This window comes from Doryrhamphus excisus, linkage group LG16 (assembly GCF_037039965.1).
Source record: "Doryrhamphus excisus strain RoL-2023G ecotype Guam linkage group LG16, RoL_Dexc_Guam_v1.1, whole genome shotgun sequence".
Taxonomy (NCBI): Eukaryota; Metazoa; Chordata; class Actinopteri; order Syngnathiformes; family Syngnathidae; genus Doryrhamphus; species Doryrhamphus excisus.
The window spans coordinates 4144120-4161535 of record NC_136372.1 but is presented as its reverse complement, the minus strand read 5'-3'; the positions used below and the strand labels follow the sequence as shown (position 1 = coordinate 4161535).

The 17416-nt window shown below is 44.7% G+C and overlaps 1 protein-coding gene and 1 long non-coding RNA gene across 7 annotated transcripts in view; one reads left to right on the top strand and one right to left on the bottom strand.

Annotated features, from left to right (window-relative positions):
* Nucleotides 1-95: 95 nt before the first annotated feature.
* The window catches only part of LOC144901837 (uncharacterized), a 31361-nt gene continuing 14040 nt past the window's right edge, over nt 96-17416 (top strand). The window contains exons 1-3 of one of the 2 annotated variants that reach the window (XR_013629925.1): nt 96-161; nt 5289-5743; nt 13835-14057. This is a non-coding gene — a long non-coding RNA (uncharacterized LOC144901837). Of the gene's footprint in view, nt 162-5288; nt 5744-13834; nt 14158-17416 lie in introns of those variants that run through there. The other variant, XR_013629924.1, reaches the window with a different exon arrangement.
* On the bottom strand, nt 316-16510 carry axin1 (axin 1). Of its 5 annotated transcripts, XM_058048258.2 has the most exons (12): nt 16304-16510; nt 15090-15265; nt 10952-11905; nt 7334-7474; nt 7097-7193; nt 5244-5369; nt 4176-4573; nt 3954-4103; nt 2684-2890; nt 2469-2576; nt 2051-2203; nt 316-1977 (listed from the first exon to the last, which is right to left on the bottom strand). In XM_058048258.2, the coding sequence occupies exons 3-12, from the start codon at nt 11812-11814 to the stop codon at nt 1851-1853; spliced, it is 2370 nt and encodes a 789-aa protein (XP_057904241.2). In that variant the 5' UTR covers nt 11815-11905; nt 15090-15265; nt 16304-16510; the 3' UTR covers nt 316-1850. The 5 variants fall into 5 exon arrangements, with proteins under 5 accessions (XP_057904241.2, XP_078653112.1, XP_057904242.2 ...); XM_078796986.1 differs by lacking the exon at nt 16304-16510 and having other exon boundaries at nt 15090-15277; XM_058048259.2 differs by lacking the exons at nt 15090-15265; nt 16304-16510 and adding an exon at nt 13819-14257 and having other exon boundaries at nt 3954-4100.

Here is a 17416-nt window from a genome sequence, read left to right as displayed (position 1 = left end):
GAAAATGAATGCATAAATTACATCTTATTTTCTCTATTTTAACTATTTGTGAAATTACTGCTAATTTTTTTATTTATTTTTTTTTAATTTTACAGTTTTTCTTCGCTGCAGGCCCCTGGGGCGCACTTTGGACACCCCTGATTTAGCCTCTTTGGTTCCAGGTGAGTCCATGACCATTGCTGCAACTAAACCGAGTGACTGCCGTTGCCGGTAACGACTGTTGTTGTAGAACAGTGAAATACCTTAGATCCTGTGGCATCCCCTCAAACTGGCGCTTTTCATCTCCATGTATTAATAAGACTCCAGACGGTAGTGTTGGTTTATTGCATGTATTTATTGTCCAGGTACCGTTTTCACTTTTTTTTTTTTTGTTGTGAATCTGCTGATCGGGGCTGCTGGTTGATGACATGTTCATGTTGCACATATTTACATACAAACACAGCAACAATCCATCTGAATGATATTAATACTATTAAAGGCACTCTGATGATTTTACTTTACATAGTTGACTGACTTTTGGGACTTTCAAAAGAAAAGGCGCTAGTCTACTTTTCAAACAAAAACATGTCAACAACAGAAATTGTGTACTCACATAGCTGAATATATTATTATTATAGCTCATAATGGATAGCACTGAAAACATTCTGTACGCATACGTAATATCTCAAGGTGTACCGCTTATGTAATGCTTTTATTGTGACACGGCCTTCAGTAGCAACTGCAGCAAATACATGAGCCATAAAAAACCTCGGCAAAGAACAGGATCTATTTTCTGACTTCTGGCAGTAATAAGCAGCGCTTCCAAAGTATAATAAATATAATCAATAAAAGGGGCTCTTTATTTAAAGCAACAATATGTAACAATTTCACCTGCTTCAATAATAATGCCAGACGCCACACTGCCTGGTAAAAAAAAAAGAAGCGATGCGGCGCTGTTGTTGCCGTGGAAACCTTGATCTAATATGAACCGGTGGACCAGCCAGGACACTCATTCCGGGCTGCGTTAGTGCTAGCAGTTAACGTTACATCGCAGTATAAAATAAATTCAAGTGTACATTCATTAGCTTCTTTAAACACTATAATCTTGGCTCAGTTCCGCTTCACACCTACAGGGGGCACCCCAGAGTAAAAATGGGACATGTTGCTTCTCCAACCCCTCCAGGCACCAAATTGAGGATTTAGGCACCCAAAGTCAACAATTTTCAAGGTACATAAGGTTTTCCGCTGGAAGACGCTTTAGCTCAAATGCTGTGATAATGTAACGTAACGTAACATAACCACGTAACAGGAAATCAAACTATTATTTGACAGCAGCTTGCATAGATATTTAAATCTACATTTCTCACAATTTTACTACCACTTGTGCTAAATTGGGTGTCATAAATAGCCAATAAAGAATCATTTTCTATCCAAATTATCTCATTACAATAAAACCTGAATGGAAACAGCGCCACCGTAGTGGCCAAAACATGTCATTACATAAAAAAAATGACAAATGACACAAAAAACATTAGAAAAGTGCTGCTAAAATATCATCAAATAAATTACTTAAAATAAAAACAAATAAATACAGTATATAAAAAAGGATAGTGATCGTCTTCATGGGGCGGGGGGGGCTTTTTGCTAGGATTGCAAATGAATCATTTTAAATAGTTAAATAGATATAAAATGTAGTTATTTGTTACTACAAACTGTACACATCTGGTATCAATACATATTTATAAAAAAAAGTGTGTTTTACTTTAGAAAGTACTATACAAAATATTCAGCACTTTTTCTTTCACCTCCTCTTTCTCCTTCCTCATCACCTTCAGTCGACGTAACAATTCCTTCTTTCCTTCCTTCGCTCTTCAGTCGATTTTTTCTACTTTCCCGATAATCTTCTCCTCAAATATTGGCAAGGTGGCATCGTCTTCGCGCACCTCTTCAAACACCACGCCGCAGTCAAACTCATCGCTCTCCTTCTTGAAGTAATACCTGTTAAAGGAAGAAGACCGCATTTGTAGTGGAATAAGAACATAAACGTGGATTCACACGACATCCGCCTCACCTGTAGTTTCCTTTCTTGGTCAGCAGCTCTTTAAACTGGCCCAGCGTCACCAGCCGCCCTTTGACGGACGTCCTGTACGGTATGGGCTCCCCGCAAAAGTAATACGCCACTGTGGTGTTGTCGCATGCTTGCTTTTTAGTAGCGGTTTTGTGTCTGAAATTAGAATAAAAACACTATTTAGGAATATAATCAATCAACAAACCATGCATTATAGGTTTTAAATTAAATACATTTTAAATGGTCCTATCCTAATCCTATCACTGAGCGCCATCTGCTGGTGAAAAGCGGACATGCAGCCTCTCAGGCAACAATGAAGTCATGTAAACATGGTCCCTGCTAATGATGAAAGTACTGAGGATGAGGTGACTGGGGGGGGGCATGAAGGCATTAAACCGGGACAGCACACAACAGGACATACTCGGGCTCGGAGAGCTCGCAGTCTGAAACGGCGGGCACCACGCCGAGCGGAGGGACCAGTGCAGGCCTGACCGCAGTGCGACCCCGCTGGATGACCTCCATCACATACCTGAGAGAGCCAACAAGCCACTGATGAACCCAAGCACCACCTTCACTCTGTTTGGAAGGGGAAGAAACTGGAGGGGGGGGGTGGAGGACACGTGGACGTCCGCTCACCTCTGCTTGGGTTGAAGAACTCCAGACTTCAGTTTTTCCTCCTCTAGACGCCGCCGGACTTCCTCCAGCTGGATGAGGGGACTCGGGGCCGGGTTGGGGGGCATGGTGGGATCCTGGATGAAAGGATGTGACGGCTGCACGTCGGCCCACGCTGAGCTGGGATGGGGTCCAGTGTGGCCAGGAACTTTTTTCGATCCCATGGTGCTGCTGAAATAGAGTCAGAAATATAGAAATACCATTATGACTTGGATGTCTCACTTTTGTACCGCAGCTACCTTGAGTTAGCTATTCAGTTAGCTATGAGTTAGCCTATTTCTTGGTCTTTGTCGTCAGGCTAGCACTAGACATTCTCCTAGCCACGTTGACATAATCCTCACTTATAATAATAATAATAATAATAATAATAATAATAATATATGATAATATAAGAAATTCTGAGGTCAGCTTTACTGTTATGGCCAATGCTAACGTAGCTAAACAAACTGTTGTGTCACAGCACACAACTGTGGTGTGTTCAAAGACTGTCGAACAAAGTGTGCTTTGACGAAAAGACACAAACATTCATTTTCTACCGCTTATCCTCACGAGGGTCGCGGGGGTGCTGGAGCCTATCCCAGCCGTCTTCGGGCGCCAGCCAATCACAGGGCATATATAGACAAACAACCATTCACACTCACATTCATACCTATGGACAATTTGGAGTCGCTAATTAACCTAGCATGTTTTTGGAATGTGGGAGGAAACCGGAGTACCCGGAGAAAACCCACGCATGCACAGGGAGAACATGCAAACTCCACACAGAGATGGCCGAGGATGGAATTGAACTCGGGTCTCCTATTTGTGAAGCCTGTGTGCTAACCACTCGTATACCCCTAAAAGGTTTTATTTACAAATTTGGGTAATAAGGGTTTAAAAGTCAATATAGGGGTGTTATTTCATGTCTAGAGGGCTCTAATAATGCTTAAATATTCATTCATTTTCACATTTTTCAGTTTTGTCAACATGCAAACTCCACACAGAGATGGCCGAAGGTGGAATTGAACCCTGGTCTCCTAGCTGTGAGGTCTGCACGCTAACCACTCATCCACCGTGCAGCCTCAAGACACAAATATTCTTGAATTCAATTTTCCAAGAAACATTTTTTGACCATAAATCTGCATATTTGCAGGGTCCTGAATTCTGATTTGCGAATGTTCGGGGGATGTACTGTACTTCCAAAAAAGTTCCGGGAAACCTGAAAACCATGAGAAGAGTAGGTGTTTCTCCTCACCCATACGGGCTCCTCTTGTGTCGGATCATTTCCTTCTGCCCCTCCATCAGCCACAATAGAATCTTCTGGTTCTTCTCCATGTCATCTCCAGGACCTGGGGCGTCCTCCCCACGCTTGCATGCTCGCCGACACTGCAGACCTCCTTTGCTTCTGTGCCGCACGGGAAGCAATGTTAGCAGGGCGGAAAACATTCCATGACTGAACTTGGATCAATAAACATACCCATAAGTTGCATAGTCCATGTTTGTAGATCCGATGCCATCCGCAAACATGCGAGACTTGTCCACACCCCACGGTGACTCCACTTGCTCTTTGAGCTTCCCGGCTCCAACCTTGTGGCCAGACTCTCCCTTGAGACCATGCCTGGACGTATATTTACCCCAGGACGGCGCCGTCGCCCCTTTACCCGCTGGGAAGCCGTTGGGCGAGCGGGATTTTGGAGAATGGCGTCCTGTTCCCGGCGACTGGCAGCCTGGCGTCTTCATGACTCGCTGAACGTGGTCGTCCAGGATGCTCTCTGGGTTCTCCTCGTGGGCGTCCCTCAGGAAGTCGTCGGCGTAGTTGGAATTCTGCATATGAGCACTTCCAATTGACGTATCCGTTTCATCACCCTCCGCTCGCTTTTGTGGGTCACACACAAAAAATGACAAGTTAAGCCTGAATGTGTTGTACTGCTTTCCACCAGAAGATGTCAGCATTTCATCACCATCAAGGATTCCTGCTTTGCACAGAGACAAAACCCAAGAAGACAATAATTATTCCTGAGGTGAGTAAGGGCAGCGGAACGATGGTTGAGTGGAGGTGTGTTGAGCAGGCTCGGCACCATGCAGTATTCTTATTGTGCTTCCAGAAAGGCAGCGCAACGTAAAACCAACACCAACACTTGGCACCGTGTACTAAGGCAAATTCCATTCCTGTTTCATCGCCGTTCAAGTCGACTTCAAACGGCCGCTGCGCTGATCCTCCGTTTACAAGCCGGCGAGCGCGCATGTGCTCCATCTGATTCGTGCACAAAGCCAGAGGACGCAAGTGACGCCAAGTGATTCATGTGTTTTTTTTTTTAATGCCTACTCTTAATAGCTGGCCTCATTAATTTCATTTCATGCCAGGCTGATTTGAAAACCTTGAAGCCCAGCAGACATTGGCCGGTGCATCTAGTGCAGGACATACTAGAATAAACTAGCCGTCTAAAGGTGCCGGCGACTGCACGCCATACAACGCTTACCATTGAGACCACGTGTGGCACACGGGCTTCAATTACCAAAACAAACAGCTAATGGACAGACATACCAGTTGTAGTCTCTCCAGTCGCTCTTCTGTCTCCCTCTCTCGTAGAACGCCCTCCAGGCGGAGGATCAGGTCGGCGGCAAAGCGCTCCGGCACCACGTGGATGTCTTTAGGAATCCTGTTTGTGCGCTGGGAAAAGGGAGCAGAACCAATCATCAGAGAATTGATATCCTTTTTATCACAAGCGCATCGCTGACCGTGTACGCTGGTATGAAAACATGCTTTGCCCCCCTTTTATTGACTGTCACACGTCAACATTTCAGATCATCAAATTCAGAGAATAGTCAATAACTGAACAGCTAAGTAGCCTTGTGTGGCAAAGTTGCAAAGGCAACAACTGCAATCAAGGGTTTGTGATAACTTGCAATGAGTCTCTTACAGCGCTGCGGAGGAGGTTTGGCCCGCTCATCTTTGCAAGATTGTTGCAGTTCAGCCACATTGGAGGCTTTTCCGGCATGAAGCGCTTTTTGAAGCATCTCCATGGGATTCAAGTCAGGACTTTGGTATGTCACTCATTTTGTTTTTCTTCTGACTCAACAAGGAAAATGAAACCGGTACCAAAATTCGGACCTGAGAACGGTGTTTTCAAGTAGAGGTCTACACGGGGAGTGGCTGGCCCCACGGCTGGCCGGACTCCTCGGCTAACGGGGCGGGGCGGGCTGAAGAAATCTCAAGAACATGGCCACGGCTATTCATTCATTCATTCATTCATTTTCTACCGCTTTTCCTCACAAGGGTCGCGGGGGTTGCTGGAGCCTATCCCAGCTGTCTTCGGGCGAGAGGCGGGGTACACCCTGGACTGGTGGCCAGCCAATCACAGGGCACATATAGACAAACAACCATTCCTATGGACAATTAACCTAGCATGTTTTTTGGAATGTGGGAGGAAACCGGAGTACCCTGGAGAAAACCCACGCACAGGGAGAACATGCAAACTCCACACAGAAATGGCCGAGGGTGGAATTGAACCCTGGTCTCCTAGCTGTGAGGTCTGCGCACTAACCACTCGACTGTGGTATAAACTAATATAAAAAAATATTGATACCCTCATTTGTTTCTTGAAAGGTCACCTATATTGTCCATAATCCTTAATCCGTAATTTAATTTTTGCGCTTGTTCGGCCGGCTGACGGCTGGCCACTCAAATCTCAAGCTGCCGTGCCACGGCTGTGGGGCGGGGGCGGCCGAGGAAAAGCACAGCCGTGTAGACCTCTATTTTCAAGCGTCAAAATATGTGCTTTTTTGAAAAATGCGTACATGTTAGCTGTTATGTAGTACGTTTGGAACTTTGACATCATTCAAAATACAAAGTAAATAGCAACTATGCTAATCCCCAACATGTTTAAAGCATGTTCCGGTTAATGTAGAATAAAAAAAAAATGGAGTAGAAAAGTGTTTTCGCTCCACCGGACTGAAGAGTGACTTTCGATTTTCTTTCTTTATCTCAAGTTAATTCTCTGTCAATTGGTTGGTACACATGATGGGGGGGATTAGCGCCTGCAAAATGCAGTCGATTCGCTCATTTGGATTGGACAGCCTAATTAGGGCTGGCGAGAGGCAGCCTCAGCTGCACGGGGGAAGCATCAGACTGTCACAGGGGAGCGTTCCTGTCTGCTGGGCGCACTTTCTCCCAAAGCAAGGCGCTACGTTTAGACAGCCTTCTCTTCCGCTGTATTCTTACACTCCCTCACAGGCCTTTCTCACACACACACGTCTTAAATATGCGGCGTCTCCAGAGGTCCGTGTGCGCAGAAAGAAACACAGCAGAGACAGACAGTTGAAAGAAAGCAAGAGGGAAATGGGGTAGCGGGTGGGGTGTGTGGCGGGGTGGGGGTATATAACCCATGAATAACTCACAGGGATGAGAGGCAGCGGCACGCGCCCGTTTGCTCGAGCGCTCTCGTGCATCTCCCGCCGATGAGGCTTGTGGTATCTGTAGGGTGGGACGCCGTCTCTGCAACAAACAACATTTTCATGAAGCCTCCTGCGAATAAACAACACTCGGAGTTGATGAACTTTAAGAAAACAACAACGCCGCAGGATGTTTGATGATATTGATTGATTGATTTTGATGTCGAGACGCTAAATACGCACATGCTGCTGTCGGTCAGGGAGAGTGTGTCGCCGTCACTGGACATACTCTGTTGCTCGCTGTCGTTGGCGCTAGTGGCGGGAGCTAATGCATGGCCGGCGTTGGCGTAGTAGCGGTTGGTGGGCTCCCGGCAGGGGGCAAGTCTGGAAGAAAGAAGGGTGCACCTCAGAGTTCTGTATTTGGACCCTTTCATTGTATTCATGGAAACTTGTTGGATTAAAAATGATATACATTTATATTAGATTTTTGATGGTGAGCAGCTTGGTAGGCTCTTGATAGTGCATGTCAAGGATACTGGTAAAGGTGTGCCTCAGGTGTTTGTCTTAGGACCGCTTAGTTTTCCATCAAAATTAGTGAATTTCAATATATTGACTTTTTTTTTGGACTTGTCTAGTCTTGTGACACCCTTATGAAATATGTATAATTTGTTACATTTGTGGGCGGCACGGTGTTCGAGTGGTTAGCGCGCAGACCTCACAGCTAGGAGACCAGGGTCCAATTCCACCCTCGGCCATCTCTGTGTGGAGTTTGCATGTTCTCCCCGTGCATGCGTGGGTTTTCTCCGGGTACTCCGGTTTCCTCCCACATTCCAAAAACATGCTAGGTTAATTAGCGACTCCAAATTGTCCATAGGTATGAATGTGAGTGTGAATGGTTGTTTGTCTATATGTGCCCTGTGATTGGCTGGCGACCAGCCCAGGGTGTACCCCGCCTCTCGCCTGAAGACAGCACCCCCCACGACCCTTGTGAGGAAAAAGCGGTAGAAAATGAATGAATGAATGTTACATTTGTACATCCTATTTTTTGGGGTTTAGTGTTACAAAGAACACTGATAACAGGTTAATTAAATCACAAGCTTATTGAAAAAAAAAAGCCTCAAACGTTCACAAAATTTTTTTTTTAAACATGCCTCAAATTCAAGCATTTTAGGCTGCAGCAATCACAAAAAAAATCATGAAGGGATTGACCAGTCGCAGAAATTAAAAAATATTTGATTTAAATTGAAACATTTCCATTAAACACTGCTTTTTTATTCAAGCCCAAAACCTGCACATCGTACAGAGCATTGAGCTTTATTACGCATTTAGCAGACAAAGTCAGCATGAAGTGTGTGGGATGTGAGAATTGAGAATGTTCCTTCACACTCGCTCACCCTTTCAGAACCTCAGCTGACAGGAAGCCCAGTGGGGCTCAATGACGGCCGTCGACTGAAAACTAACACCCTCGGAACGTTCTCTCCTTTCTGCTGAGCCAATAAGGATATTGCGCCTGACCGTGTACTATGTACTCATGTTTTCTTCCTAGCATGAAAACGCACTTCATTATCTCACGGACGGAGTTCAATTCCAAATCCATTTCTTGCTGTGATGTGACTGCACATGCAAATTCCACCAACCCGACAAAAGTGTTGCGCATCTAGAGACTGATTCATTTGACATCGCTCACATTCTCCGCAGTTGACGTTGCCGAGAATACTTCTTACAAAGCTTTTCTACACATGAATTATAGATGTTCGGCATCGTCTCTTCTTATTCATATTGGAACTCCCTAAAGCATTCGACCGGGCTTCCTCCCTGTTTAGAATGCACAAGCTCCCAGGAAAAAAAAAAAAAGAGGCTCAAAGTGAAACCTCTGTGACCAGCTAATTCCTTTAGCTTCTGCGAGCCCTTAATAATGGAAATATATGCAACACGGAGACAACACGGCACAGAATAAGGGGACATGAGGGAATTGCAGGGAAAGGAAGGTGAAGTAGAGCTACACAAAAAGGTTAAGAGTTGAATTAAAAAAGCTAAAAGATATGAGCCAAGGTAATTGATTTTTAGCGCACTATACTCTATTTATGTGTTTCTTTAATATTATTTATACATCACCCAAGTGTGGATGCACATGGCTGGAAGCCCAGCAGCAGTTAAGAAGGGCAGACCGATTTCTTTTCTTTTTTTGTTCTCCCTCTCACATTTTCCCGAGATTTCAAACATTATCAATATTGATCTCCGGCAAACGCCTGTGGTTGTGTTCTTGATGCCAGTCTGCAGCCGGACTGCGGCTGCATGCGCTCACTCGCTGTCTTGCCTCCCTGTGTGAATCTATTATTGCAAAAAAAAAACAAAAAAAAATGGCTAACTAACAAACTTGAAGAAAGTTTTCTTGCAGTTTAGGGTGCAACGCTAACTGGACTTGAAGGGAAATCGTACCGGCAGTCAGCTATGTTGCGGTGGACTCTCAAAAACATGAACACAAAACAATTGTAAATGTAAAGGCGGCACGGCGGTCGAGTGGTTAGCGTGCAGACCTCACAGCTAGGAGACCAGGGTTCAATCCGACCCTCCCACCCTAAGCGGTAGAAAATGAATGAATATTTAAGCATTATTAGAGCCCTCTCGACATGAAATAACACCCCTATATTGACTTTTGATTTTATTGACTCTTATTACCCAAATTTGTAAATAAAAGGAAATAAAACCTCTTCGGGGCTGCATGGTGTACAAAGTGGTTAGCACACAGGCTTCACAAATAGGAGACCCGAGTTCAATTCCACTCTCGGCCATCTCTGTGTGGAGTTTGCATGTTCTCCCCGTGCATGCGTGGGTTTCCTCCGGGTACTCCAGTTTCCTCCCACATTCCAAAAACATGCTAGGTTCATTGGCGACTCCATAGGTATGAATGTGAGTGTGAATGGTTGTTTGTCTATATGTGCCCTGTGATTGGCTGGCCACCAGTCCAGGGTGTACCCCGCCTCTCGCCCGAATACAGCTGGGATAGGCTCCAGCACTCCGGCGACCCTCGTGTGGATAAGCGGTCGAAAATGAATGAATATGTAAGCATTATTAGAGCCCTCTAGACATGAAATAACACCCCTATATTGACTTTTAAACTCTTATTACCCAAATTTGTCAACAAAAGGAAATAAAACCTTTTAGGGGCTGCACGGTGTTGAGTGGTTAGTACACAGGCTTCACAAATAGGAGACCTGAGCTCAATTCCACCCTCGGCCATCTCTGTGTGGAGTTTGCATGTTCTCTCCGTGCATGTGTGGGTTTTCTCCGGGTACTCCGGTTTCCTCCCACATTCCAAAAACATGCTAGGTTAATTAGCGACTCCAAATTGTCCATAGGTATGAATGTGAGTGTGAATGGTTGTTTGTCTATATGTGCCCTGTGATTGGCTGGCCACCAGTCCAGGGTGTACCCCTGCCTCTCGCCTGAAGACAGCTGGGATAGGCTCCAGCACCCCCCGCGACCCTCATGAGGAAAAGTGGTAGAAAATGAATGAATGAATGATATTTGGCTAATGAGACTTTTGACGATCTGCATGCTTGGAACCGTGATTGACCAGGTACTAGAAACGGTACCATCTAGTACCCAAAGTACCATCGCAAGAAACCAGGAGGCTGCTTCTCACAACATGTGAAAGCTCCCCTTGCAGCCTTCACATCATCTCAACAGAAGTACTTAGGATTCTTCACGCACCGTCTTCCCTTCTTATCTGCGGCTACACACATTTCATCTCGAATTTCGGGCAGCTCTCGAGGTAGAGAAGGGGGGGGGTTATTTCTAATTCAGCAGTTTTGAGAGGAAAGAAAAGCGAAGCCGACTTGGATGGCTTTGAGGAGTTACCTGTACTCATCCTGGAATCTGTTAGCAATGCGTGGTGGTGGCGGTGGCGTTTCCATGAACAGCCTCTGTGTGAGCCTGCTGCTGGGTGTGGTGTCACAATCGGGCCTCTCTTCCGGGTCTTGGTCGCATCTCCATTCCTCATTCTCGTTCAGCGTTGGCAAATAACCCACCAGACTCTTGGCGTTGTCAGAAGTTGGACTTTGATCGGCATACGGTTTGGGACTCTCTCCTTCTGTTTGCGTGTGTTCTAAATATATGTCTGATTTAAGGAATAAAGGGTAGGTGTTCTCCTCCATCATGGTCTGGATCTCTGTCTGAGCCTGGTCGAACATGGCGGGATCGATGTGCGGCTTCATCACACAGTCTTTGATGAAAGATTTAGTCGCCGGTTTGATCTGCCTGGACACAATTCCATTGTTGTCCAGGATGTATTTCTTATAAATGGCTTTAGCCAGTTTCAACCGCTTCTCGTCGTTGCCGTTGCTGGTTTCGAGCTTACGGAAACCGCTGCAAGCAAACCAGAAGTCCAACAGGTCGGCGCACGCCTCCTGTTTGAGAAACGTCCGAAATAGATGGATGCCATCCTGGTCATCCAGTAGCGAGTGAAGCGATTCAGCCCATCTCACGTAAGGCGGAGTCGGGGACGCGCTGCCCTCCGGCTCATAACCCAAGTCCAGGTCAGGTCGTCGGGGCGTAGCGACGGGCGCCTCGCACTTCTTAGATGGGAAAGCGGTGTGCTGGTGCTGGCGGCTGTCGGTGAGCACCAGCTCGCCTTCTTCTCCCGGGACTGGAGGTCTGGGAGCATCCTCATTGAAGCTGCCGCCCAAGTCCACCAAAAAGGCCCCTTGGTCGCTCACGCTCATAGTCCAAACATCCAAATAGCACGTCCGTGTCAAACCCACACAACGCAATGATTAGATCCAGACTGCTACTTAAGCCACAGCAAAACAACTCCTGCAAGGATGAGGGATATACAAAAAAAAAAAAAAAAGCCATGAGTCTCATCTTTAAAAAGTTCCAACATTCAGGACACAGTCATAAGCATGTATCCACTACTTTTATTACAATTCTGCACAGTGGGCTATTTCATCAAGCACTCAAGTGGCCAATTTCTAGCTAAAGATTAACATGAAAGCAGATTCAGCATAAACGCATGTGCTCAATGCTTACATTTGTAACCCAGCGTCATACATCATTTTTACAATGAAATCTTCTACAACGTTACTGCATGGCTCAGCCGCAAACTCTTAAGCCCCTGTCCAACCAGAAAGCGTTCTGCCTGAAGTAGTAAACATGAATTTATTACATTGATAAACAGCAACTCCATTTTAAGTCAGCGTGGTGTAAGTATTTCACTATGCAAGACTAACCTCAGGTTTTTAGCATTAACTAGCAGCATCAATGTGTCTGAAAATGTCATATCCCATGTATTCTACCTTTATTATCCTTATGTGGAGTGAACTGCATTAACGTATGCCTCATTTTAGAAACTTAACGTCTTGTTTACGGATAAATATTGACTTATTTTACATAATTAGATGTCATTTCAGGCAAATAAGACACATCCATGCACATTTAGTGAAACCTCGGTTAGCACACGCTCCAGCTTGAGCTGTATTAAATATTTCATAAGAAATATCGATGCGGAATGTCCTTAGGGGCACACCCTCTTGCTGTTATGTACACACACACCAGTATTATTTTACACATTGATAAAAACCTGTAAACAGTGACAAAAGCTGCGTGTGTTTTAACACCGCTCTAGTACATTACATTAGGAAGCATTTAAAGTGGTTAAGTGTTATTGATCGCAAGGGTAATTGAGGTCAAGCACGAGCTGTTCATTTGGCACTGATTATAGACTGTTACAGACTTGTCTGGAAAGCTATTTAAATTCAGGTTTTGCCTGTGCTGTTCACTCGATGTACTAGCATTCAAATTGACTTTGACAATGATGGCTACTTGTTTTGACCAATTTATGAAAGCAGTATTGTTTACAGTTTTTGGAACAGTGTTGCTATTTCCATTTAAACACTAAAAAACAATCTGGTTAAGTGTTTTATCTGTTATAGTATGAAATATTTAGTACTCGGCATGGTGACATGTCATATCATACATGTAATACAGAGTATCCTGTTACAGTCATTAGACCAATGGTAATGTGACTTGCGGGCACTTAATTGCTAAGTCCCGCCCCGTTTTGGGGTGATGGCAGTCATGTTTTTCAACCTACCTTTCTCAGATTTTACACACGTGCACCTTGCCTGCGCATTGATATTTACATGACCAGCTGTTCCATTGGCGCATTGATATTTAACATTGGGTGTTCAACGACCACAGGTGTGTCTAGGTCCTGATTTGACAGGTACGGTTAATCTCCCGCTGAATAACTGTATGTCAAAATACTCGAGATACATTGCGTAAATGTCACCATAATACATTAGCGTCCGGCTACTTTGAAGTAACCTCGTCACAAAAACGGACTAGTGGGGGAGGGATACCACAAATAAACTCACACACACACACGCGCACACTGATATACAAGTGCACAACTTTGTGCCACTGTTCACCCGCTGACATGTCCTCGCCACCTCCGCCGTAAAGTAGTCCGCGCCGCCACAAGACGATCACCAAACACTTCCGCTGTCTTTGAGCCCACGCAGGGTATTGTACGCACTTTTCCAGATCGGAATCGCAGCAGCAAAGCGATGGTAGATACGTTTAAATATTGCTCTCCCTTTCTATATCCACACAAATATATCTACAAATCCCTCCCTCCTCGCCCTCTCTCTCCCTCCCTGACTACCGCAATCTCCTCTGCTGTCAGCGAGCTTTCAAACAAAAAAAAGTGACAACAAATACTTCACCTTCTCGTCCCCACAGAGAGTAACGACGAGCGTCCGGACCGGAACCAGTCGCCTCGGACGGTGTCATAGTTGTGGGGGAACGGCGAGAGTTTTAAAGGTAACAAAGAGAAGAGAGAGAGTCGGTGGCTGTCAGCCTCTCCATGGCTGTCTCTTCTCTCCGCTGTGTGTCTGCGGGAACATGGAGTGCGGCGCCCCTAGCGGTCACTACACGCAATTACCGGCGCTGCTGTCTACTACAAGTATGTTAATTATTTATTTCCAAGCCTTTTCGACTGTTTTGAATGAATAAACGGTGACATTTTGCAGAGGGTATGCATTTTAAAACTACATTGTCAACCAATTTGCGTGGGTTTTCTCCTATTTCCTCCCACGTTCCAAAAACATGCTAGGTTAATTAGCGACTCCAAATTGTCCATAGGTATGAATGTGAGTGTGAATGGTTGTTTGTCTATATGTGCCCTGTGATTGGCTGGCCACCAGTCCTCTGCTGGGATGCTCCAGCACCCCCAACACCCCCCCCCCCCCCCCCCCGCGAGGACCATCGTGAGGATAAGTGGTACAAAATAAATGAATTATTGGTTCAAATTATTTCTTCTAAAAAATGTCTCTCCACCAGATGGTGCTAATTTTTCCATTTCAATGCATGCATCACCACCAAGTTAATGACTTTTTAAGGAACTTTACCATGAATTTTTCATAGAGCTATTGTTAATAATTATATAAATGTAAAACCTGGGTGCTTGTGTATGAAAATGTAGGCAAACCCTGGCTGGATATTTGATTTTCCCACCATATTGGTACTAGAATAATTACTTTGCTGCCTCAATGTTGGCATAAGGAAGACAAAATCTATTTTTTTTAACTGACTGGCTGGTTCGTGCAATGCAGCATAACAAAGATGGGGCATTTTTTTAGTTCTACACCTTGATTGTAAAGGTGTTAAATGGACCCTTCTATACACAATATAATTGTGTAGTGCATGTTGTACTGAGCTCCGTTTTTTTTTTTTTTTTTTTTTTTTTTACTGAAGGTCAGCCAAAGATTTGCTCTCGCCTCACATTGCCCATGGTTGCAATGCACAAACACTATTCCGGCCAGACTGGGATTTGAAATTCAAACAATGTCAATCGGAATATCAGTCCTAGTGCCCATTGATACTCGAGATTCGAAACCCAACCCAAAGCGTCAGTAACTTCTGGAGTCACAAACTGGAAACAATTCCCCATAAACCCATCTTGTATAAATTATTAATAAGATGATGCATATTTTACCTCGCATGTCAACAGCTGCCCTCTGCATCCTCCTGCAGTACATCCAGTCAGTATGGATTCCATTGTACCGTTCTGAGACACTTTAGGTTGCCATCACTGTAAAATCCAATTCACATTCAACGGAAATGTCCAGCAAAGCCGTGAAATAGTCGTGGTTGTTTGCCGTCCATCTGTTCCTGGAAAAGGAGAATAACTTTGAGAAAGCGGCTCAATCGGTTCTGTCGTTTGTGGTACAGAGGCGACACGAATGACACATTTATTGATGTAGTAATTGTTGGAATCATCTGCCGTCATGTTTTTCTAGTTTCTATAGTATCCTGGTGTTGTTTAATAGCCTCGACTTTTGACCAAACTTTATTGACATAAGTTTATTTCCCAATGAGACATGTCAACACTCCGGCTCTTCCTGATATTTGGAGTATCTCATCGTTCCGTCGCCCAGCGCTATACCAGACAACTTCATGTCCCCCCCCCCCATTGGGCCTTTGTTCCGTGCGTCAGGGTGGATTTAGACCTAGATGTAGGCCTTGGATGAAAATAGGCTTATCTCCACGCTCTGGACCTTCTTATGAACAAAAGCCCATGAAGATGTTTTAGTTTAGGGGAACGCTTCTATTCTGAAAGCGCACACAAAGATGGACTCCATTTTAAATCGCTCACAATAGGAACAATTGGGTTTGTTTTTAAAGCTCAAAACCTACAAATTTCCACACAAATATTTCATTATTGCATGTGAATGCATTGGATTAAGGAGTTGGAATGCATAAAAAGTGCACTTTGAATATTTCTAAACCATATTTCATATTTGTTTTTGTCTTTGAAGAAGCCTGTCAGAGACTATATGATGAAGTCCTGCTGGTGTTCTTTGTCCAGGCTGCGTATCAAGACTAGCAAGCCTCATAGTGGATTAGGCGCATGGGGATTTGGCGAATTCTGGACTTTGTTATTTAACTGGATGTTGTTACTTATCGAGTTTAAATGCGGTCCACATGTGAGCGAAAGTGCATCGTCGAGATTGAAGACACTGCACTGAAATGAAGTGGTTTGGTCTTTTGATGGGATGCACATTCATCGGTCTCATCAAATGATGCGCTTTGCTTTTGATGAGCATCCAAACACAACAGCACCAGCATGGCACCAACACTAAAGACTAGACAATGGACCCACTAGTCCTACCGCCGAGACCAGACCCTCTCCCAGACCAGACGTCCTACCTGCTGCTCTCGCTTCCTGCTGGGGGCTTCTCCGTTCTGACGCGCCCAGCCGTGGACCTCTCCCCGCCGCTGGACTTATACGCATCCTGCGGCATCCTTCGTGGTCTGCGGCAAAGACCGCCGCCATCTTTAATCAGCAGCGAGTCCATCTGTCGAGGGTTCTTCCCTTTTGCAGCCCTCTCTTTCTCTGTTCCAGCCCTCTCTCTCTCTCTTTCTCTCTTGGTAGTGGGGGACGTCGGCGGCAGGTTGGGATTGGGATTGGCGGGGGGGGGGTTGTTCTTATTTTCTACCCGACATCAAAACGTTATATCAACAGTCTTGTGGGGCCGCCCAACAGGGGGGCATCTTGAACATGCTGCATTGGCTTCCATGCTGCACATCTAATGTTTTTGTTACAAAAAAACAGCTTTTAGGCCCTTGATTGAGCCTCCAATTGTCATCGTTGTCCCTGAATGCATCTCTTTCTCCCCGGCATTTGGGATCATTCTTTCATTCTTCTTGGAATGGTTTCCTTATTTTTAGCTAAAAGATGAACAAACACTTAAAAAACAAGGGAGTCATGATACTTTTTTTTTTTAGCTGTGCTGTTTCATCAGCTGGTTACCCTTCAGCTGGATTTCACACCCGCATGTCTGATTCCGGCCTGGGGTCACATCAGAATGACCACTTGGAAATAGTTGTGATGCTTTTGCATTTTAATATTGCATTTTATTTTGGCAAGGCCCAGAAGTATAAGCGGATGACTTATTGTCTGTTTGGTCATGTAGTATTTATTGCAGTTGTGTTATTCTGTTTGTCATATTGTCTGTCCGGTCTCATATACATGGAATGTTAGCATAAGGCCAATATGTATTTGTATCAACATGGCATGTTTTGAAGTTGTTGGTGACGTCATAGTTCTGCTCTAATGCCGTCCAAATACAGACATAGATGTTTTTAACCTTGAGATGTAGAAATGAAGGGTATTTATATATTGTTTACTTATATTATTATCAAATTTTTGTACTTTAAGAAGTCAAAAGTGTGGATACACTTTCTCATTCAATAGTATTGACAATATGTGTCCAGACGTTTGACCGGTTGCATATACAATAGATCAGAAAGAATGGGTCG